The 25,567-nt window shown below is 39.3% G+C and overlaps 1 protein-coding gene across 2 annotated transcripts in view; it reads right to left on the bottom strand.

Moving 5' to 3' along the window:
- Positions 1 to 22,223, bottom strand: part of PLCB1 (phospholipase C beta 1) — a 747,552-nt gene extending 725,329 nt beyond the window's left edge. For both annotated transcript variants that reach the window (XM_064382245.1, XM_064382246.1), the window contains exons 1-2: positions 21,737 to 22,223; positions 4,762 to 4,839 (exon numbers count right to left, since the gene is read on the bottom strand). In XM_064382245.1, coding sequence (XP_064238315.1) covers positions 4,762 to 4,839; positions 21,737 to 21,835 — 177 coding nt within the window. In that variant the 5' untranslated portion in view covers positions 21,836 to 22,223. The remainder of the gene's footprint in view (positions 1 to 4,761; positions 4,840 to 21,736) is intronic.
- Positions 22,224 to 25,567: the final 3,344 nt, after the last annotated feature.

A 25,567-nucleotide genomic window follows, 5' to 3' on the forward strand; every position in this document is an offset into this window, starting at 1 on the left:
CATAATATATTATATATGCGTTAAAAACCTAGATTAATAATGGTGATGAGAAAAGGAATCAGAAATATCTTAAATAAAGCAAAAAGTGGGGAGGTAGTTGAAATGTAACTACATCAAAATTTAAAGCTTCAAGTCGTCTTTTGTTACCTATATATTAAATGTCAAGCAAGTCAAAGATAAACCACAGACAGGAAGAATGTATTTGCAATATTTATAACAGCTAAAGGAATACATCTAGAATACACAGAGAACTGTCAAAACAGGGGCAAGAGATATAAATAGGCAATCCATTCAAGGAAGAACTGAAATAGCCAATAAGTATATGATAATATATACAGTTTACTAGCAAATCAGGCAATTGCAGATTAAAACAAGGCGATAAAACATTTGCATCAGTTTGGCAAACATTAAAATATTTCCTATTACTGTTGGTTGGGTTGAAGAACACAGTTCCACTCAAATAAGACTTGTGGTGTTATAAAATGGTAGAGCCATTAACTGAAATTTAGGATAGGTATAGATAGCCTTGAATCAGCAATCGCATCTCTGAGCATTTATCTTAGGGAATCCCTGACCCATATTCCCAGAGAGGGCTACACAGAGCTGACTATTACTCCACATTACAGGATTCTTTGTAACTCCAAATTAGAAACAAATGCCAAGAATCTATCAATGAGAACTTTCGTATTCCTAAATAAAATTTGGTAATCAATTCTTTAACATACGATAGAGCAATTTAAAGGAATGAGATAGATAAACATGTACTAGCATGAAAAATTCCCTAAGATAGAGCAATTTAACAGAATGAGATAGACACACATGTACTAACTTGAAAAGTTCTCTAAGACACACTGTAAAGTGAAAAGGAAATTGTGGAATAGTTAAAATAATATGATGTGACTTAGTATAAAAATGAACATAAGCAAAACAAAATGACATATTTTCATAGTTATGTATGCACAAATTCATTTAAAAGAGACCTAGAAAGAAATCATGAAGCTATTACTATTAGTTGACCCTGGATAGAGAACTAGGATTGGAGTTGGGAGAGTGCAGTTTAAAGATTGGAATCCATGGGAGATTGCAGTTTAAAGAAGTTATACCACTTTACTCTTTTACAGATAAAAAGATATTTGCATATTATCCACAATATTAAAAATAAATAAAATTTATAACAAAAAAAGAAAGTAATAGGAGTTCTTCATGTAAACTGTGTGTTTTTCCTCCCCTTCCATTTTAAATTTAATGATGTGTTCCTCCTCCCTTCCCCTAAGCTCCAGTTTTATGAAGACAAGGATGGGCTTACTGAACTATATTGAACTTCTTGGATCTGAACTAGCAGCGACTAGTTTTATTTTTACACCAACCTTGGCACAGAAGCAGGGCATCAAGTTGCAAGGCGAAGGTCTAATTTTTTTTATATTCTAGCAGAATAAATTTTGGTTAGCTCTTTAACATTGACTCTTTTTTCTTCTTTAGCCTTTCTTTCAAAACCAGTGGAGCAGATTCTTATAGTTCACATGGTTTTCAGAGCTAATACTTCCTGTGTTGGTTCCTAGTGAGCACATGGCACAGATCCAAAGAAAAGTTACAGCCTAATGCAGGCAGCCTCTCAAGCACTCAGGTTGTGCAGGACTCCCTTCTTACCCATGACTTACAAATAAACGCATCCTCTTCACATCACCTACACTACACAAAAAACCACTCTGCTTAAAATAGTCATATTCACAAACTCATTTTTGCTAATTTTATTCAATAAGATTTACAGAGCCAACAATGCAGTGAAGAGAATTATTAAAATAAGTCCAGAGCTGGTACGAAGCATGAACATTTATCCCTAAAAATAATATTCATATTTATCTGTTTCCACCAACTCCAAACATTCTGTCAGTGTTTCACTAAAGCACATTTCTGTTACCTAAAAATGACTCGCTAGCTTTAGTTTTTAATTCTTAAATCCATCATCTGTGCTGTCTTCTTTGTCACCTATCATTTCTATGGTGACAAATCAAAGGAGGGGTTTGGAAGGCAGCATGTCGTTTTCTACAACGGGGAAAGCCATTGGCTTAAAATAAGTGGCTTATTTTAAGAAAATCTGATGTAGCCATGACAAGAGAAGGACATGCATATAACACCATACGATGTGACCATTTACCTTCAATGCTATAAAAAAGAAAAACAAAAAGTCTTGTTAAATCCTCTTTGCTAGGAATTTCTGCTCACCTCTGAGCAGACTAGGCCTCAGATGATTGCTAATCCAAGTGCTTTGGTACAAGCTTCATGGACCAAAAAGGGAATATATTGGGAATAAGCCCAAAGGGAGAAGAGAGTCATATTACAATAAATACCAATGCAAGCTTCTGAACCAAAGGAAAACACAGTGTATAAAATCAAGGGATAAACTTAAAGGCATCATCACATTTCTTTTTCTCTGAGAGATTATGTCTATGGTGGTACATGTGGCAGATTCCTAAAACTAATTGCCAGATAAAAAATATTTTAGAGAAAGTGGTCCCTCTAAGTAGCATCATGATTGTGTCATTCATCCATGTACCTTCAAATGATCTTATGCAAAAATACCCCCTAAAAGCTTGGCGTGCCATCCTTTATTTGCACGCACCATTTCTTCAAGCACACATTTACTCTAATTCATCACTTACAGTCGTCCATCTCCTAAAGTGGATGAATCACTCGTTCTGGATCCAGGACTGGGCTTAAAGCCAGAAAGAAAATGACAAACTTGAAAGAACAGTAAGTTTTTTTTTTTTTTCTTAAATCCTCTCATCTTTTGGATTCTAAGATATATGATCACTGACTAAGAAATAAGCCTCCAAATTCTGATAAATGACTGAGAGATGACTTCGGTATTTAGAAAGTGAAAAGTAAAATTTACTATTTCTATCTCTTGGCTAGAACTGTAAAAGTAATATCCATGTAAAAAAAAGTAATAAAGTGATAAAAGGAATTGCTACCACATTATCTGTTTCAGTTGGTCACAAACAGCATTAAAACCAAGATAAAAAAGTTTGCATAAAAAATGAAAACAAATTTTCCTACATTTGAAAATAAGTATGGATCAAAATACTGGGTTCACAACAGAGATACAACAAAGAACCTCTGGTCCTAAACCCTTTTCTTTATTAAGCAAATAAATATTGATGATTGGTCTAGAGGGGAGCTTAACTGAGTTGCAATGAATTATTTAAAAATCCCAGAATATCTTCTGTTGCTTTTATAGAAGCTTGATCTACAAGTTGAAAAATCAAACTGACAGTTTGGTCTCTTGTACAAATACCCAACCTTTAGAAATGCCCTAGGCATTTCATGAATATAGTTTCAACAGTTCTAAAAATATCCTTTAGGAGAAGAAAAAAAAACAAAAAACAACCTCTTGCAAGCCATTGTTTTACACATAACAGCAGGAAACCAAATAGAATGTCTAAGCTAAAGCAATTAACACACCCGTAATAAATGTGAGCATTAAGTAGAAAATCTTACTCAAATACAATTTTTGACATTAGCATAGGGTCTATGGTTTACCCCCACTTCTACAGCCACACATGGTTCCAGGGCACACAGATTTAGCATCTAACTCCAGGACAAAACTGAAATTTGCCTTTTGAATGATGTATAAACAGGCTGATTCAGGAGTGGCCCTGGGACCAGACATTACCTTCCAGCATGCTAAGAACTCCCCCAAGGATCCACAAGGCCCCCACCATGCCATCACACAGGGCCATTTCCACCACCTTCCTCACAGGTATAATTGAGCTTGCCCCAGAGACAGAAGGCAAAGCTGACAGACAACTCCAGGAACTTTGGATATAAGAAACTAATGTGGAGTTTTGAAAGAGCTAACAATTTGTTCCTCCATCAGTAGCTGTGGAGGTTCCAGCTATTTTAATGGTATACTATTACTATTCTATTGTTTTCAATATGTATTTAGCATTCTCAGTAATCCCTATCTCATTTCTCCATATATCAAAACTTAGAGAACAAAAACATTCTATAGTCTGTGGCCTCAGGTTCAAGTATAGGACTGTGGCAACGATGTCTGAAATAATAACTACTTTCCATGAGTGTTCTGGTCTAACTGCCTATTAAACTCCAAATAAATGTTATGATCGGCAGACATTCTACTTTTTAATAATTCAGTACAGAATCGTCAATTGGTTTCATAATAAATGAGATACTAAATTCATGGTATTGTGGGCAGAAAGCTAATTTAGTAAGCAATTCCTGACAACTGCAGTAATAGGCTAAAGGAATTTTATTCTTGATTTTCTGACATGAACAAATTATCAAGGCCAAATTCCTGCAGGATTCTGAGAGAGTCCTTAACGAACAGCACAGGGGAAAAGAGAGAGAAAGAAAAGCCAAGGGTATGGCTATTGGGGTCAAAAGTTATTTTCTCATCATTTTTCTGCATCCTTTATGGGTGGGGACTTAAATCAGTAACACTGGCTAATTATGTTCTACACCAAATGTAATTCAAATTTCCCTGTTCTTATCCTAACACATAATATAAGCAGAACTAAAAAATACCGATTGTTCTAGAATTTAGCAAATCTAGTATTTCAAACTAGTGACTTCGAAAAGTCCTAAATCCTAAGAATACCTTAGATATTCTTTAAAAGTAGAATCTTTAAATAAACTGCAAAAGATCTGTGAAATGGATGTACTTCTATAGATAAGATACATAAATACTTTTCAAAGTATAAATGACTGAAAAATGTAAGAAAAACATATCTCATTTCTTACCTTATTTTGATCTGTCCAGTAAAAGAAAAATCCCTGAGGGTCAGTCCTCAAAATAATTGGAGTAACAATAGTTGAATCCTAGAAATGTAAGAATAAACATGAATATCAACATATATTATTGTAGAAAAATCTATCTTGGAGTTATTTAAGAAGTAATAACTGTAAAGAGATTCTCCAAAGTCATCAATTATTAAGAAAAATTTCAAAAGAAATTAGACATGGCATTTTTAACTTCATAGAATTATCCATTATGTAACTGTGGTACTTTTCTAATAATCAGAATACTTATACATAACTTACAAAGGTAAAAACCATTATGCATTTATTGATCAAGGTATTTTTTCTATTAAAAACCAGTATTTAGTTTTTCAAATAATTTTAACACTAAGCATCATTACATATTTTGTATGATTAATATTAACTAAAATCAATGCTTAAGAATAGTATTTAAAATTACATTTGCTCCATAAAATGATTTTTAATTGTAATAAAGAGAGCAAAACATAGCATTTGAGCATCACTGTTTCCAAGATAACAGTAAATAAGGCCATCTTCTACATATTCAGAAAGATACATACAAACTCATTGCAAATTTCCATTTTACATGCTAAAATAAAACATCATAGGTAAATAGTCTTCTGAGTTTAAAGCACGCATAGTGCAAATCAAAACTCACATACACTGTAATTACAATATTAAACATTTCTAAAATAAGTGTTCTTTTCTCTAAGCAATTTTCAGCAAGACATATCATCTGCACAAGAAAATACATGTCACTGGATGTAGATTTCTATACTGAAACACTCAGGCCTTTGCAGGAATTGCATTTCTTAGAGAGATATAAATTGCTAGTTTTTTAAACATTTTCATACACATAATAGTAGTGTGTCATATCATCTAGCATATTAAAATAACTTGTAATGAAAATTAGAACTTGCAAAGATAATTTTGGCATTTGGGACTTTTTTATTCCTAATAGGCAGAGCAATATGAATGATTTTAATCTACATATTAAGTTTTATTATAAGATCCTGGTTCTAGAAGATGTCCTCCTGGGTTCAAATTCCTGCTTGTCCCACCTCGGTGCATAACTTTACACAAGTGAAAAAAGAAGGGGACAATCATCATACCTAACTCAGAAGGCTGTTGTGAGAAATTATCTAGGATAATTTGGGGTAAAGCATCTGGGCACATTTGCCACATAAAAATGTTCATTATTATTTTAGTGGATTATATTTAAAAACAGATGTATCAAAATACTAAATGAAAGTTTATCAGGATGTTCTTTGTTACGGTAGTGAAATATACAGAACATAACATGGACTCTTTTCAAATATACATTTCAGGGGTTACATACATTCACTTCACTGTGCTACCATCATCAGCACCATCAATCTTCAGAACTTTTCATCTTCCCAAATTGAAATGCCACATGCATTAAACACTAACTCCTCATTCCCTCCTCCCCCCATATCCTGGCAACCATCATTCTTACTTTCTGCATCTATGAATTTGATTACTCTAGGTAATTAAATAATTTGACTATTCTAAGTAGCTATATGAATGAAATCATATAGTATTTGTCCTTCTGTGTTTGGCTTATTTTGTTTAGCATAAAGTTCTAAAACTTCATTCATGGAGCATGTGTCATATCTCCTTCCTGTTTAAAGCAGAATAATATTCCATTTATGTATATGCCATGTTTTGTTTATCCATTCATCTACTGATGAATATCTGGGTTGTTCTACCTTTTAGCTATTTCGAATAATGCTGTTATGAACATAGGTGCACAAATATTTCTTTGAGTCCTTGGTTTCAGTTCTTTTCAGTATATACCCAGAAGTGGAATTACTGGATCATGTGATAGTACTATGTTTATTTATTTATTTAGGAACTGCAATTCTGTTTTATCCTGATATTCCACATACACATCCTTAACATGCACTTTGAAAATTTTTTTTTAATTTTATAACTTCTTTTATTTGTATACAATTATGTCACAAACTTGTTTTATTATGCTTTTTATTTTTAAAAAACTTATTTCTAGTCAATTTACTCCCTTTTTATTTTTTTTTTTTTGAGATGGAGTCTCTGTCACCAGGCTGGAGTGCAGTGGCGCAATCCCAGCTCACTGCAACCTCGCCTGTAATCCCAGCTACTGGGGAGACTGAGGCAGGACAATCGCTTGAAAAATATCTTTTACAAGGACTATGCTGTTGCAAGGAACTTCAGCTAGAATTTTAAAATTTCCCAATTACTTCTAAATGTCAAAAAAAGACAGTTGGAAACAAATGATATTATAATGAAAGAATAATTTTTAAACATTTTAGGCTTCTTTCATAAGATTCCATGCATAACAGTTCACAGCAATATTTCCAATAAATCATAACAATATTTTCAGTCCCATTTTGTTACTTCTAGAAGTGGACAAAATAAAAGTTTTGACAGGCTGCACACAGCACACATTCCCACTTCTAGAGGAATTCAGAATTAACTATAGGTGTAACTTATCTTTTTCAGGTCAGTTCCTTTTCTTATCAGAGCATCTGACAAAATTCTAATCAAAATCTTGGTGGCAATTCCTTGCAAGGATCCCAGACAATAACATTTAAGTAAGCAGAATAAAAATTTTCAAAATTTATATTTAGGAACACTGTTCTAGGCTGCCTAGTTTGTTTCAGTTACTTCCATTTCTAGCTTATTCCTTCTCCCCCTTCAAAATCAAACCTTCTTTGTTCAATGTTTTCTTGACCCCACTCTTCCGGCCACAATTCCTCTGTTAAGTGATCATTTATCTCGGCTCCCTGCCTGGTTCCTTCATAATCACCTCTAACATTCCAAGATCAGCTGGAACTTGGAATTCTTGCCATGCAAGGCAGGATTTGACCCAGAAATATATGAATGTCTATTTTCAATTCCACCTGCTTGTTTTCCCACCTCCCACATAGCTGCTAGTGTCTATATTCTCCCCATACCAAAGTAGCTACTCAACCCAGATCTCAAATATTCTTAATTGTCAGAACATATGCCCAGGTTTGAAACATGAAACATATGGTCATCCTTCACTGACAAAGAAACTGCAGACAGGTTGGGACTCTTGGGACCTTTGACTGCAGAATGATGAAGACAACTCTCAGAAGGTCTTTATTTTAATCTTTTACCTCTCCATCAGTATCTATAACATATGTATTCCATAAAACTGTGGCTGCGAAACTTTTGTAAGCATCAGGTTCACTGAGAGGTCTTGTAAAAACACAGATTGCTGGGATCTTTCTTTGGAGTCTCTCATTTAGTAGCTCTGGGAAGGAGTCTGAAAATTGGTACTTCTAAGAAGCTCATGATGATGCTGATGCTGCTGGTCCAGGGCCACGCTTGAAAAACCACAGATGCAGGCCTATAATGGGTAAGGCTTTGAGTCAAGAATATACTGATGCTTTCCTCCAAGAACACCTGTGACCTCAGAATGTAGGCAAACAGTATCTTGTAAGTACACTACTTCTAAGAATTCAACTGTAATTTACTTAAAGTTATGTTTGTTTTCTGACAAATATTTGTCTGAAAAAAGAAAACAGTAATAAACATACCAGTCTTCAGTTGGTAATAACAGATAATGTTCAGTAAATTTCTACTTGCTGCTCTTTATTTGCTAGAATACATCTTACTGTCATTCCAATATCATAAATAGTGAAGACTAATAAAGTAATTAAGAAGATGCTATTTAGTAATTTACATCCATCTCTAAAGAGTCTTTAAGCCAAATTAAAAATGATCAAGGAGCAAAGCAAAAGACCTTAACAAAACCTCAAAATCCTGAAGAATAAGAAACAATTCAGCAAGAAGAAAAGGGCACTGGAATCAACATTAACATTACAACGATTTGCTCATCAATGCACTGATACAACTCAATAATAAATACTAAAGAAACTGAGATGAAATGGCAAAGGCACTACTAATTGAAACTCACTTCTAATACCAGTATACCTTTTTATAAAAATCCCTGACTGAATAGTAACTGATACATCCTCAACATTTGCTCTAAGCAATCACTGTGGCAAGCTTCACATAGATTTTTCTCCTTTAATACTTATAATAACTTAAGAGGGAGACACAGGGGTTGTTATTCCCATTTAAAGATACCTACACCAAGGCTTGGGCTAACTAACTTGCTCAAGGAAAGTCAGTCAAGCTGGTATGTGAAGTGCTGGAAATTAAACCTTCTAGTACACGCTCTACAACAGTGGTTCTCAACATTTTCCATTACTGCCCTGCAAAGGAGCTTTATGGGGTTTTATTTTTCTAATCATCCCCCATGACATTTCAATTTGGCAGATACACTGAATATCTGTTTATATGCTGTATGTATAACTGTGCTTTATACCAAAAATAAAAAAAGAGAGTAAGAAGAGTTTCCCAAAACCACTTTTCATTTCCTTGGAAGCAACATAGCTCCTGTTGAGAATGCATGCCCTATACTGCTGCTGTCCAATACAAGAGCTGCTGTGGCTCCCTTGTGACTACTGAGCACTTGAAATGTGACTGCTGAGATTAAGATGTGCTGCAAGATTTCAAAGACTAAGAATGGAAACAAGAATAGAAAATAGCTCACTAATGATTTTTGACATTGATTACACATCAAAATGGCTACACGGGATTAAATTAAATATATTATTCATATTAATTCCATCTGTTTCTTTTTTGCTTGTTTTAATGAGGCGACTAGAACATTTACAAGTGTCCTATGTGGTTCTCGTTTTAGTTCTGTTAGAAGAAACCTTCATGAGGACACTCCTTAACAGGGAAATTTCTCACAAAGCAATCTCAGTGCTCTTGTCACACAATTCCAGCAAGATAGTTGATGGTTTTACCCACATATGCAGCTATCATCTAATTTTTAACATTTAAGTAGTACAAAATAAATCTAACTTCCTCTCTAAGTGTCAATTCTTCAGTACCTAACAAGGGCCATCATGTTGTTCCCCTCTGAGCCACACTTTACCAGGCTGAGGAATGTCATTGGCTCTGTCGTGCCCACCTCCCCAACAACTCACATGTTGAAGTCCTAACCCCTAGTACCTCAAAGAGTGACCTTATTTAGAGACAGGGTCTTTACAGGGATGATTACATTAAAAGGAAGCCTTAAGAGAGGGCCCTAATCCAACATAACTGGTGTCCTTATAAGAAGAGGACATCTGGACACAGGGATGTACAGAAGGAAAATGATGTGAAGATGCAGGAGAAGTCGGCCATCTACCAGCCAAGAAGAGAGGCCTGGAACACATCCATCCCTCATGGCCCTCAGCAGGAAGCAACCCTGCTGACACCTTTACCTCCCACTTCCTCCAGAACTGTGAGAAAATAAATTTCTGTTGTATAATTCACCCAGGCTGTGGTCCTTTATTATGGAAGTCCTAGTAAACTACTACAAAGCATAACCCTAAACCTCAAGGCTCATGTCATGGGCCAGTCCACAGACCCACAGCACATTCCTTAGTACCACTGTCAGAAAGTCTCCTGGCCAAGGTTGACCACAATTCTCACTCCACAGCACTTCTCATGTTTTTATGCTATTACAAGAGAACACACATGAATAGAGGCATGCACTTCTAAACTAATCAATACTACAGAGTCAACAGGAAAAATAACAAGCAATGTTCCACAGGGATTGCCCAAGACTTGCATCAGGAAGCAGCAGAGCCAAACACAGCAAATAGAGACACCGGAGGGAAAACAGCCATGCAAGGGACAATGAATTCTAAGGGTCACAGAAAATCAGATGTGATGTCTGTCAAACTAAACATAAGCAATATAGCCCTGACTATGAAATGAAAACATTATAAAGGGAGTCTTAGATGCTAATTGGGGAATTAAGATCATTTAAATAAAACATCCATGTGTATCAGCATTGATGAGACTTTTCCTTCAGGAGTGTGTCCACTCTGAAATTTCCCAAAATAAAGAAAAGCAGAAGAGATGAAGAAGGTACAAAACAGTGGAGAGAAGCAATGTGAAGATACTGGTTTGCTATAGAACAAGCAGAAAAATCCCTTTTAACACAATGTTAGGAAACGATGGAAGCATTGTTCTTCAAGTACCATGCAAGATATTTCAGATAATGCACAAGAGAACCAAATTAAAGCCCAGATCCCCCAATCAACCGAGGTGCTCCTGGCTTAGTGGGGACATCAGATAAGAAAAACCAATAATATCAATAACATATAGCTCTGGTAGCATGCAGTGGCATCTCATTGTGTTTTTAATTTGCATTTCCCCAATGACTAACGATGTTAAACATCTTTTCATGTACTTACTGGCCTTTGGGGTTGGAAGGAAGGCGGTGAACTGCCCTGATACTCCTAAGAGCACAGTATATCATTTATCATTTTAATCAGTGGTTCTCAACTAGGGGCAATTTTGCAACCCAGGGGACTTTTGACAATGTCTGGAGACAATTTTGATTGTCACTACTTAGGGATTTGGCAACTGACAGCTAGTATCTAGAGCCAGAGATGCTGCTAAGCATCACGTTACACAGACCAGACTCTACAACAAAAACTAGTGGGCCCAAATGCCAATGGTGCCAGGGTTGAAAACATGGATTTAATTGTTTCTGGTTGATTTTATCTCTAAAATCCTGCAAGAACCTAAGCAGTATATATGCAGGTCCTTGCCATCAATCCACATTATCTGAGCCACACTCTCCACATGCTAATTCTGCTTCTGTCCTTCAAAATCCTGTGTTCTTTGGCTCTTTGGAATACCCACACCTACTGTTCCCTCCACATGACACATTCTTCTACTCATGTTGGCCTAAATCTCACTTTTCATAAATAGAATTTTCCAGGGAAACCTTCCACGCTTCCTGTACTCACTTGTACTTTTTTCCTTTGTAGTAGTTAAAATGAAAATAATTGTGATTCTGTTTGTTTAGCATCTGTCTCCCCAATACGGGCAGGCATGAAATCATTAATCATCATCAATCCATAACACTAGCGCAATGCTTAAAAGAGACATCAGTACATTTTTAAAGTATGACTGGTGAATAAACGGATAAATGGGTGGAAGGTACGACAGGAAATACAAAGAAAGAAGATTCTGAAAAATATCATTTGGGGTTGCTGGGAGCCATGTTGCCCACAGTCATAGCAAGAGAAATTTCAAAGTAGTGGTGAGGGCAGAAAAAGGCTTTGGAGGGCTGAGAAGAAGTGGGTAGGAGGTGAGGACATGGAGATAGTGAGTACGTTATGCTTTCATAGTAGAGGGAAGGAGATGAGGGAGAAGACGGTAACTAAAGGAGAAAAAAGTGCTGGGGAACAATGTGTTGGTTTTGATGTTAGAATTTTTACTAGTAAAGGCATATTGATATGTTCTTAGGGAAGCTTCAACTGAGGAGAAACTCACACAGATACTGTCAAAAGAAAGGGGAGTGGTGACAGATATTAATGAAGTCAGGATTCAGAGATGCTAGGAAGGATGGGCTCCAAAATATAAATGCAGAAGGCGAGGTGCTTTCTCAGGGGCAGGAGGGCAGCTGGAATAATGGAGGGGGCCCAAGTACATTAAATGAGGAGTGGAGAAGGAGGAAATTAAAAGCATCGTCCCAGTGACTTCCATTGCCTCTGTACACAAAGAATAGTGCAGGTGGAAGTTTATTATAAATCAAATTTAGAACTATGCCTTGTCACGTTTCTCACTTTAGTAATAAAGCACAAGTATTCTTTTGTCTCTTTGTGAATCATTATCGTGATAGAATGTTTTCACGATGATGCATCTTTTGTTCTGCCACTCGCAACACTTCTGAATTTCTTTAATAGCAATTTTCATTGCAATATTTGGTGTATGTATGCGTATCTTTTTCTGAAAATAGGAACTAATGGTAACATTTAGAATATGAGATACAAATATGTTAAACATCATCATCTTCAACCAATATTGAATTGCAGTGGAGTACACACTCAATCTTAAGGCATATTTGGACCTTAAATGAAATCAGCACTGTAACAGCAGAGATCTCTGCACTGTCAATAAATATTTTCCTTCTCAAACTCACATGGAGAAATCCCATTTAAGAAGGCCACAGAGACCCTTAGGAGCCTGGGAGATTTCAGATGGAATGGAAGGACAAGGAGCAGGGTATTCCAACCAATGCCACACAATACCTCGAAGGTCACAAAGGTCTCACAGGAGCATGACTGCCCTCTAGGTCTGCCTCAAGGCTGCACACTCCCCTGTGTGAACCCACTGTGAGCCAGACACACACCAGACAATTCCTTCATTCCACAAGTATCTCCTACACATCAGCACCCCCAGGGTGCCAGGCCTATGTTCTCTGCTAGGAAAAAAAGACAAATAATTATAAAGCTAAAGCCCTCCTGAAGCCCTGCTCTAGTTGTAATATAAACAAGGCATATCCACCTCCCTGCACAAGTAATATAGATCTGGTCTCTCAATTGGCACTACCTTGCATTCTGCATCATGCTTGGGAGCAGGCAACTCACCCTCTATGCTTCATTCATGCCTACCATATTCTTAATCTTCCATGTGATTTCTATGAGAGGCCATGGGACCAGTCTTAATAGGGATCAGCAAAACATAACATTTGAAAGTATGTTGAAAGGAAGAAAAGGTGGAGTAACAAATATAGAGTCTTTATGAATGCAGAAATGTCACTTATTAGGCAATAAAAACAAAAACATTTGTTTTAACACCATATCTGAATAGCTATCTTTCCATGTGCATGTTTCCACACTGGTGGAAGATGTAGAATATCTTTAAAGACTATAGAGCATACATTGCCTTTTTTTTTCTTGATGGAGTCTTGCTCTGTCACCCAGGCTGGAGTGCAGTGGTGCAATCTTGGCTCACTGCAACCTCTGCCTCCCAGGTTTAAGCGACTCTTCTGCCTCAGCCTCCCAAGTAGCTGGGATTACAGGTGTGCGCCACCACACTCAGCTAATTTTTGTATTCTAGCAGAGACAGGGTTTCACCATGTTACCCAGGCTGCTCTTAAACTCTTAACCTCAAGTGATCCACATGCCTTGGCCTCTCAAAGTACTGGGATTACAGGCGTGAGCCACTGCAGCTGGCTTACCCGTTTTGTCTCAAAGCAGCAGTGAGGTTTTCCAACACTCACACATCTTGCATGCTGTAGACAAAAATGGACTGTATATATATCACTAAAAAATAGCTATTTTAAAGACAATAGCTCAAAAACTGAGTTTTCAGGGATCTAAGCTTCATATGTATGAATTCTAAAATAACAGAGATTCTTTGGAAAAATCTATCAATCTCCTTAAACTTGTATTCATTTAGACTCTGTTAAAAGTTTTTTGTTGACCAGGTGCAGTAGCTCATGCCTGTAATCCCAGCACTTTGGGAGGCTGAGGTAGGTGGATCACGAGGTCAAGAGTTCAAGACCAGCCTAACCAATGTGGAGAAACCCCATCTCTACTAAAAATACAAAATTAGCCGGGTGTGCATGCCTGTAATCCCAGCTACTCAGGAGGCTGAGGCAGGAGAATCGCTTGAACCCGTTAGACAAAGGTTGTGGTGAGTTGAGATTGCACCATTGCACTCCAGCCTAGGCAAAACTCCCTCTCATTAAAAAAAAAAAAAAAAAAAATTTTTTTTTTTTTTGTTGTTGTTTTTACCAAAAGGATCCTGTTTGGGGACATCTTGGTAGACTGGAAAGGACCCTGAATTTAGCCAGAGATCTAGTTTTAAATTCCTATTCCAGATCTAACTAGTCATGTGTCCTTGGACAAATCACAATCACTAGCTTCAATTTACTTCTATGTGAAATGGAAAAGAAGAACCCTTGCTCTTTTTCCTACCACCCAAGGTGGTCTTGATGACGAAACAGGGATAAGCAGGGTTGCTACATAAGCATAAATGACTGCTATTAAGACTCACTCTGGATATTGAATTCCAGGGAAATATTATTTTTAAAACTCCATTTTACTCTACTGTAGTATTGAAGGAGAAAACTATGTAGGATGCTTAGATGATTATTATATTTAGGACTGAAAGTTGTAAAATCCTAGAACCACAAAAGGCCGTATCAGGCAGGACTTGGTGCCAGAAACAAAAATCTCTCTTGAATTTTGAAGATAAAGGGTCTTAATATAAATAAAGCGCTTGACAGAAAGACTGGAAGGGCTGAAGGAGTGGGCTTTAGGTTGGGTCTCCATGAATGATCCCAGAACATAGCAGCACAGACTCTTGAAGAGAGCTATTGTCTCTACCACATTCAGAAAGGTGAGAAATCAAGAAAGAACTTTCGGGGTCCAAAATACCAGTGTGGTTGAAGCCAAAGAAGTGTAAGCTGCCAACAGGGAGTGGCCACTGTCACCACTGCCTCTCAGAGATACTGAAGAACTATTACAGAAGATGCCATCTCTTTTAGCATCTCATGTATCTCTAGAAAGAACCCAAGGGATACAGGAGAGTGGTCTCTTTAATGTTTCCACCCTGCACATTTCACATGCATGAATTTATTTGGTGGAAACATTAATTTTCAAGAAGAATATTGGTCAGATAGGAGTCTGGTAAATGTAGCTTTAGAAGTCCAGACTCTGTATTACAGGAAGTCCTACTAAGAGGATGTAGGAATGAATGCTATGTGAGATTCAACCATATCCAACACAGCACACCTGAGGAGAATCGTGATTGGCATTCTAAACTTTTTTTTGACCAGCTCAATTGCTGATTTGTTCTATGGTTTTCCAGATTTATGAGCTCATATAGGTTCTTCTATAAAATGGATTAAAATTAAATTAAATTTTCCTTACCCTTAACTATTTCATAGACAACTTCCAAAAAATTTGATATTTTTAACGGCAAAATAATATCTATCATCTAGACATCAATGCTATATATTGATATCCAAGTGACTACTTCAGGTAAATGTTTCCAATTTCTGTGATCTTGTTCATTGGACGTCAATTTAATAAAAAGAAATAGAACATTAACCAAATATTGTAAACTAAAATGCCCTTGAAATATAAAATAGATATAGGATGCTTTTATTTCTGTTTTAATATAAATAAAATAATAATTTTAATATAAATAAAATATCTCTTTTCCAATTTTACATAATAGTCTGTTACCCAATTTATAATAGTTTCTTAATAAATGTATAGTTTTAGTCAACCTTGATTAATAGATACATGTAATCTGTTTTTGAAATACAAATTTAAATAAAACATTTGAAAATTAACACATGTTAATGATATTAAAATTAAACACTGGATCTTAAAAGAGATCAGAGGAAAACCAGAGAGACTCTTAAAGAGCATAAGCATCTTTTAGATCCTATTCCAAACAGTTTATTCCTTTATATCCTATTTCAGTGAGTTAATCAATGGTTTCTTTATGGTCACATACGTAAATGACCTCTAAAATATGTCTATATTTCCTTTGCCTATTACACATAGGGGCACAAGTCTCTGATTAGGAGATCAGACGTAGGACAGGGAAAAGATTAGATGGAATAGACTGAAAAGTGTTTGAGCATATGGAATTTATGATACAATCTAAAAGGTTACATGAACCTAATATTAGCTCCGATAACAAGAAGACTAATGTTTTCAGTTATCAGGGGTTTGTTATTTAAGTGGAGACCCATAGCATTAGTCAACAATTCACCATCAATCCCCTTCTGTTTTCTGCTGGTACTTCTTGTTCATGATAACATGAAACAATTCTGATAAGGAAACATTTAACTACAGGTTACCAAGTCCCACATAAAAAAGCAAAATGTTTCCGTTCCATTTATATATCATTGCAGGTAAATATAACCTGAAGCTATTTATTGATAGGCTAAACTTTCAAAGGAAGCTAATAGCCAGTGCAAATTATCCTCATGCACCATAGGTAGGAACTATCAGTGGTAAGCAAGATAAGAGAGGAAACCTATGAGAGAAAAATATATTCTAGCAACAGTATTGTACTAGTCTGCTTTGCCATTCCAATAACAGTCTTAAGCATTCCATTTCCTCACTAAATTACTAGCGTTTTGTTTAACCGTTTCCTCCTTCAGGGCATTTACTATACTGCCCTTCCCAGACTTCACTCTAGGACAGATAAGAACTGATCAAGGGCCATCTAAACTGACTATAAGTCACTTTTGTTGTTATTGTTCAAGAGGATCAATTCAGCAATAATAAAAATGCTTTAGGCTGAAGAGGTTTTTTTTTAAGTTTTTATTCAAAATAAAAATAGCTTCTAATAAGCAAAACCAAGCCATTAAGTTAGAAGTCAAGATAAGGGTTACCCTTGGGAGGGGATATAAGGACTGGAAGAGAGCACTCAGGAATTCTGGAGCAAGTGATGCTGTTTCTTGATCTGGTGGTGATGACATGGGAGTGTTCACTTTGTGAAAACAGATCCAGCTGGACACAGGATTTGTGTTTTGTTGTATGCATGTTAAGTTTCAAGTAGCTTTACTGATTTGCTTGGAAAAAAGCTATATTCTTAAACTTAGATTACAGTAATTATTGACTGACAGTGAGAAATTGAAAAAGCTCTTTGGACAAGAAAAATGGACATAACTGGGCACATTTAAGTGGGTCTTTAGACGGCAACTGCTAGCTTAGCCTTTTAGTCTGAAATCCACCTTGCACTTTGTAGTTGTTCTATCCACATCAGCCAGCTACCAACTCAGAGAAGTTTCTTCTCTGTTTCCCATAACCTTTCCAAAGTGAATGCTACTAAATTCCCACCTCAAAAACCCTTTTCCCCTCGGCTCCCTCATTAATCTTGTCAGTGTCATCTTGTCATCATTTTCTTGTCATCATTTTTGAAACTGGAACAGCAGATTCCAAGTAATGCAAAAGTTCTAGGCTTTTGTGTAGGATGCTGGGAAATGTGCAATATACTAGTATTTATTAAATTACCTGTTTTACCTGTAGGGATTGGAGGTGTGGTAAAGGAGGGAGTTACTTGATTGGAATCTAGAGGGCATTAATGCAAATCCAAATCTCTGAGTTTCTTCAGACTTCTCAAACAACTTAGTCTAGCAATTATTTTTCTATGTTATTATATGCTTGTAAGACAGAATGCACAATGTGAAATTATATACTCATATATACATAAATATATGTGGAATTTAAGTAAACATAAACTTTTGAATTATTTGTAAACTGACTTGCTTTAGAGAATAGGTCTTACTCTAAATTACATAGACTTATTTTTCTGTGAAACACCTGGATTTTTAAAAGGGGGTAAGAAACCTGATTTTTCTCCAAATTATAAAATGTCAAACCAAGCACACATTAAAGGGAATGGAAGTAAGGTCTGAATTTTTCCACTAGTAGAATAAAAGAGTCATATAACACCTGCTAACCACCTTGATAACATTCATGTTCCTCTTAATTTTGAGGGACAATAACTTTTAAAAATATGTTTTATTGAAGGTTTCCTGTATGTCAAGCTCTATACCAAGCAATGCATACGCATTCATTCATTTAACCTCAACAGCTGTTCTGTGAGTTAGGAAATATTACAATTTACATGTTACAGTTGAGGAAACTGAAATTGGGATGCATTAAGCAACCTGCCCAGACTAAGATCTGAATTTGGAAGGTGAGAATGAAGAAAAAGAAAAAACAATCAAATGACAACCCTTCCATCCCTCAGAGGTCGTGTGACAGTGAAACAGAGCGCTTGGGCATGGAAAACAGCCAAATCAGTGACTGGGGGGTGACTGGGGGGTGCCTGGGGGCCCTATTGTACAGTTTACATTCCTTCCTTTTTCTCTCCATGTCCTGCCTAATATAGATGGAGGCCAAGGTCCAGAAGACAGAGGAGCTTCTCTCACAATCTCCCAAGGTCCCTAGCTTAGATGAAGAAAATAACTCTCCTTCTACTGTCTACCTCACCAGAATTCTCCCATAATACTCACAGTCCTTTACACCCACCTCCTACCACCACGGCCTGCTAATAGACAAATGCAAAACAAAAGCAAAGACAGGAAGTTGAATTTTTCAAATATCATTTGGTCAGTCCTTTAACTCCATGCCAAGTTCAGGAGGACAAGTATAGCCTTGATGTTCAGACCATATACACCACGAGTTTTAAAACGTCGAAATAGTAAAAAAAAAAAACCCACCTACCTACCCACCCACCCATCCACAGACCCTGGGGATTCTCAGACCTCCCCATGATCAAGCAGCTAAAACATTAATGCCTGGCTCTGGTACAACAGGGTTATCTCCAGGGTCTATTACCCATTTGCTGTCTGTTGTGGCTAGTTAGTGCCTATGTTAAAGATTAGACTATCACCTTTAGAGCATCCACAGCCTCATTGTGACTTGGTACAAATTATGCATGGTACTGCACCCTCTGGGTGACATCTTCCATTTTATATGGTGGTCAGGACAACAGGACCAGTGATTATACGGCTTTAATCACTTCAGGAACAAGAGATAATTTCTTCACGTCCTAAACAGCTCCAAATTCATCATTTTTGAATGCCCTAAGACAGTACCACACTTTTACACAAGAAGCACCAAAAATTAAGAGAGGCTACGTGATTTGCTTAAAATCAGGCAGGTTACTGGTGAAAGACTAGGAGGTAAACTCAGGCCTTTAATTCAAGATCTAGTTCTTTTTTGTCTTCAACACACTGTCTAACTAAGGTACAATATAAATAGCCAGATAACTTGAACTGGCTTGATTCTGGAAGGGCAAATATGAGCTGGGAAGAGTAGAAGAGGGACGCTTGGGAGGAAAAAGGCAGCCCTAAGAAAGGCTGCGTCCCTTGTAGTCCACTGATTAGCTGGAGACCCAGGGAACCAAAGAGCCTGCAGGATAGCTCGTTATATTCCAGATAACTTGACGCCTGAGTGCAGTCTAGCTTTTCTTTTCTAAACGACCTGAGATTCTACTGGCCTTCTCCTTAGGGCCTACATCCTTCCTTCCAGGAGGGCTTCTTTGGAAACTCACTGCTGCAATGCTCAGAGGGAGCTCTTTTCAACTTATTTGGGTGGTATTTCACTAATGGCCTCTCTATTACCCTCAATACATCACTCAATCTTTCTCTCATTGGTGTTTTTGATGATTTTCGTCTCCTCCACCTAGCATGTAAGGTCTGTAGCAGCAGGGATTTTGTCTACTTTCTTCATGACTCCAGGATCCAGTCCAGGATTGGCAGTAACAGGAGAGTAAGAAATATATGTTACAGAAATGCACATAATAAAAGTCATCTACCTGGATATATCAAAATGTGTTTTCATAGAATACTTTCAGTCTTAGTGTGATGTTGGCTATTTTCTCCCAAACAAGAAATTATAGAGAATTATTTAAAATACAGTTTAGAATCATCACTGTATACACATCCAAAGGTTATACTGAAACTCCTATTTTTTAATTCTACAAAGTCTCTTTCTCCTCCCTTTCCCCTTCACTCCCTCAGTAAATCCATCATCACATCACTTCTCTATTCAAGGATCTCAAAATGGGCAAGACTGATTTGTTGCTGAACTGCATTTTCTTTGTCTTTTTTTCTCTGGCACAAAGCATTTAATCTGCGTCTGTATTTATTGTTTAGGTTTTATTTCATTTACAAAAACATTCAGTCCAATTAGACTGGAAAAGAAAGAAGAAAAGTGTGAAGTCCATGGTAAAAAAAAAAAAAATGTATGTTTACATCCTTGCCTACAGCATTTAATAATTGGCATGAGCTTTCAAGGAAGCTGTGGCTCATACTCTTAAGTTCCGTTTGCGCTTCCAGCTGGACAAAATATAGACACAGACGCACTCAGCTAAGTAATTGGATTCACTACCTGGAATATTTAAATTGTTTTCAGACACTGGAAAATGGCTTAAGAAGATTAAAGAAAAATACCCTAGAGGATAACAGGCTATAATTTACTAGGTGGAAAATCTTTTCTGTAAGAACACCTCATTCTCCTATAATTCCTCCTGATGAAGAGATGTATTAGTCATTTGGACTTAAATTTCCTTAGAGTCTGGTAACTCGGGTTTATTTCAGTGGGTTTTTCTTATCGAACTTTTTAAATGACATCCAGGGCATAAAATTGATACCATAATGTTCTCCATCCGAAGATTTGCATGTTTTCAGCTGGATGACTAATTTAAGTGTTTTGAAAACAATTAGGGTAGAGGGGAAGGAGAAGTCATTTGAAGTCCTGGGGTCCGGGCTGCACTTAAAGCATTAGAGACCCCCGCACTGGGCTAGGCTCTGCCCTACCTGGCAAATGGTGCAGGTAAATCGTGGGGCAACCTCTCAACGTGCCTATTTCAAGCAGAAGACTCCAACCAGCTCAGTTCTCCAAAGTCAGCCCTCCCCACTTGCCTGCAGGCCCAAGAGCCCTCCAGGACCCCTCAAGGGCCCCCATTTTGTTCACGCCGTCCCCAGACGTGTCCCTGTAGCCCTTTTCAGGGACCCTCACTCAGGAGCCAGGCGCTGAAGTTTGGCATCAACGACCACCTGTTGGCTGGACCGTTGTGTCCTCCGCAGCGTGGACTCCCACAGAAGCGCTAAGTGGGTTCGCAATCACTAAACTGTTTTGAACTTCAGGCCCTTCCTTCTTGAAATCGGGCAAAAGAGGTAAGAGGAGGTGCGTCCCCAGGCGGAGAGGGGCGCGTCCTGTTCACACCAGGCGCTTTCCAGTTGGTCCTAACTTCACACTCCCCACTTTCCGAACTCTCAGGACCTGTCACCAGGTAAAGCTTGTCCCTCCCTCTCCACTGGCCCAAAAGATTTAAGACCCTCAGGGGGCGCTTGCCAGACCCAGAGAGGATGGCAACTATTAAACCCCGATGAAACAGGAGCGCGCGCAAAGCTCCTGCCCTTGGCCATCCGCCTTGGCAGATGCCAACCTGTGCGCCCGAGGCGGCCCCTGCCCGCTCCCAGTGCGCCCATTGCATAACGCGCCCCTCGCCCCACCCCCACGACACCCGCCCTGCCCGGTGCCCAAGCCAGCGCCCCGACTTGAGCCGCCCCAATACTTACATCATCCCACTTGACGAATTTGGTGCCCTTCTTGAGGCTGTCGGACACGCACACGGGCTTGAGTTGCAAGGCGTGCACTCCGGGTTGAGCCCCGGCCATCTGGGTTCATTTGGGCTCCGGGCGGCCCGGGCGAGCGCGTCAGGGACTGGAGACCGCGCGCGGGGCGCGGGGCGCGAGCCGGGGGCTCCTTTCTTTTCTCCACAGGCGCTCGACTCTGCTCCCTCGCCGGCCTCCCCGGCCTCCCGGCCTCCGCACCTCCCTCAGGCGCCGCTCAGCAGGCAGGGCGCGCGGGGGCGCAGCGCCGGGCCATGCTCCGGGCGGGACGCGAGGTCGGCAGCCCGCGGTGGATGAGGAGCCGCGGGAGGCGAAGAGACGCCGAGCCAGGCAGCCGAGGCTGCCAGTGGCCGCCGGATCCTGCTCCTCCGCAGCCGCCGCCTCAAAGCGCACCATTCAGCACATCCTCTACACACGGAGGGAGAGAGCGAGTGACACACGCCCGGCGCCCCCCCTCCCCGCTCTTTTCCCTCCTCCCTCCTCCCCGCCACCCTCGCTCGCTGGGTCCTTCCTTCCCCCCGCGGCTCCCAGCCCAACTTTGCACGCTGGGTCAGGCGCCAGGAAGTGGGGATGCAGCGACACCTTGTGGCTCCTCAGCCCCGCTGCAGCCAACGCCTGCCTCTCGCACTCCCTCTGAGCATGCCCCGTGCCCTGGTTGCAGGAGGACTAGGGGTGCCCGGGAGCCTTACGCTCTTTGGGGTTTTCTTGGGAACCTGGGCTCGAGCTCCGGGCGTCTTTGGATCCCAACCGGGTGGGAAAAGGGGCCCATAGGGAGGAACCAGAGAGGCAACCCGCAGCTTTCGGCTGTAGCTGGAGGTCTCCAGCGCCGGCCACAAAACAGCTATTTGAAAAGAGAATTACCATTTGTAAGCAGAGAAGAGCGCGGTTAAGAGGCTCTTTGGAGAAACCTCGCTGCGCCTGAGAGTTTGCAGCGCGCTGATCTTGAAGCCTGGGCAAATAGTTTCGTTGTGCTTTTGAGATAGAAAGCCCACCCTGAAGAAAGCAAAGGTTTTATTTTCCAAGGAAGAAAAAGGGTCCCCTCTCTCGCTCCTCTCCTTGAGTATGTAGGATGTGTGGCGGTTAGGGGACGGTCTTATTAATAGAAACTTGTTCATTTAGGAACATAGGTTCAGAAATGTTTGTCTTCACTCCTTCAACACACATTTCTCAATTCAAGGAAGAAAGGGAGGGAGGAAGGGAAAGAGAGAGACCAGAATGGATAACACTTTAAAGACTGGTAATGCCAAACGGTTGAAAGGCTGTGGAGCAACTGGAACTCTCGTTCATTGCTGGAAGGGATATAAAATAGTAAAGCCACTTTAGAGAACAGCTTCTTACAAAGTAAGACGCTTACTTATCATACAACCTAGAAATTCCACTGCTAGGTATTTGTCCAAGAGAAATGAAAGCATAAGTCCATAGAGACTTATAAAGCAATGTGAATAACTTTCTTATTAATAACCCACAAATGTCAATCAACAGGTGAATGGATACACAAACTGTGGTATGCCCAAACACTGGAAAACTATTCCACGATAAAAATGAGTGGGCATGCAAGGGCAGGGATGAATCGCGACTTTAAGCTTAGTGAAAGAAGCCGGACACGATAGACTGCAGGCTGCGTGATTCCATGTGTGGAAACTGCAGAACAGCAAGCTAGTCTGTGTTGACAGAGGGCCTGCCTGTGGCCAGGGATAGGTAGAGATGGATAGGGAAGGGCTACCAGCACCTGTCGTGCATGCTGGAAATGTTCTACATCAGGTGTGTATATTTCTCAAAACTTGTAAGTTCCATAAGTACACCTAAATTGAGTGCAGTTTGCTTTAAGTAAATTATATCTCAAAAAGGTCGATTTTTTTTTTTTTTTTTTTTTTTTTTTTTTTGAGAAGGAGTTTCGCTCCTTACCCAGGCTGGAGTGCAATGGCACGATCTCGGCTCACCGCAACCTCCACCTCCTGGGTTCAGGCAATTCTCCTGCCTCAGCCTCCTAAGTAGCTGGGATTACAGGCACGTGCCACCATGCCCAGCTAATTTTTTGTATTAGTAGAGACGGGGTTTCACCATGTTGACCAGGATGGTCTCGATCTCTTGACCTCGTGATCCACCCGCCTCGGTCTCCCAAAGTGCTGGGATTACAGGCTTGAGCCACCGCGCCCGGCCCAAAAAGGTTGATTTTTAAAAAGAAGAAACAATATGAAAAGAGAAAAATGGAGAGAAACACTACTGTCTCTTGTCTTCATTCTCCCTGTTCTCTGCCCTCAGGATTCCAATGCCCAATGTTTACGGACTCAGTCAAAAGATTACCAAAATCCAATACAGAAATTTGCTATTAAACATTTCAATGCATTTAAAAAATACTTACTGGTAGCCAGCTGTATACTAGCCACTATTGTAATCACCATGGATACCCTGGTGAACAAGACCCATGACTCCTGCTGACATTTGGAGGTCTTGCCTTGTGCTTGGAAGCCACTTGCTACAAAGAATTCCATGAAAAACTGACCGGTTTCTTTTTGATCACATGTCCCTAAACTAAAACCTGAATGGTCCACAGTCCCTCTAGCCAGCAGCCTTGGCTTGCTAATTGTCTCACAGAAGATACCAGTCACCTTCTCATGTTGATTTTCTCTACTCCAGAGTACTACAATGAAACTCTGCCTCCAGGGCTCCAGGACTTCTCAATTGTTCTTACAACTGATCCTACCAAATTATTTCCCTTCCCTTCCCTTCCCTTCCCTTCCCTTCCCTTCCCTCCCCTCCCCTTCCCTCTTTCCTTTCTTTTCCTTTCCTTTTCTTTCCTTTCTTTTTTTTCTTCTATCTCTTTGTTATTTACTGGAAAGATTATTGGACAAATAGTTTTTACTAATCACAGTGGCTTAGGAAGGCAAGATGGCTGTGCTCACTAAAAGAGGAGACTGGAGAGTTAAAATGAGCTCTAAGCAAAATAAGAAAATAGATTGAGCCTCCTGTGGTAGCTTATTGCATCATAGTTCTCTGCTCCTTGCACCTTCCTGTGTCCACACATTTTCCTTTGTGACCTTACAGTTTTTACTAGACACGCTGTTTATTTATCCACCCCACTGATGTTGGGCAATGTGACTTGCTTTAGCCAATGGGATGTTTGACGATGTGATATGAGCAAAGGCTCCAAATATGCTTTGAGGTTGGGCTTTCCCTCTTGGGTTTCTTATCATTTCCATGAGATAAACATAACTCAGGGAGCCTCTGATCCAAGGAGACGATCAGGGCAGACCTAAGCCCCATTTACAGCTTGGAAGCAAGCCCAGTAGAAACCATCCTAGATCTGCCAGACTCTGCCAACCTGCAGACTCATGAATGTGACAATAAATGTTCATTGTTGAATGGCACTGAGTTGGGGGACATTGGGTAAGCACAATTATTGGCAATGGATAGTTGAGTATTTCATCTAGTCCTGATTCCTCCCAGCTGTTGCTGTGAATATAGAAGCACAAAGGAGAGAATACTGTAGAAATCTGAACAGGATCTGTCTTCAAGACAAACATGGGCCGCAAGAGTTTCTTCAGCCAGCAAAGTGACATAACTTGATACAGGAGGACTACAGGATAAGTCTCTTCAGCACGTAGCATGAGGCTTGAAGCAGCATAGTTTAACTCCCTCATTTTCCACACCTTTTGTTCAGTATACAAGACAGAAATGTTTTTAAACTGTGGAGATTTTTGCTGTGCAAAGGGATCTGTAAGAAATCCAAAATTGTGTGAACCAGGCCTGTGATCCATCAAGTTTGGTGCTGTGTAC

Source organism: Aotus nancymaae, unplaced genomic scaffold (assembly GCF_030222135.1).
Source record: "Aotus nancymaae isolate 86718 unplaced genomic scaffold, 86718_ANA_hifiasm-v0.15.2.pri h1tg000029l, whole genome shotgun sequence".
In the NCBI taxonomy this organism is placed as follows: Eukaryota; Metazoa; Chordata; class Mammalia; order Primates; family Aotidae; genus Aotus; species Aotus nancymaae.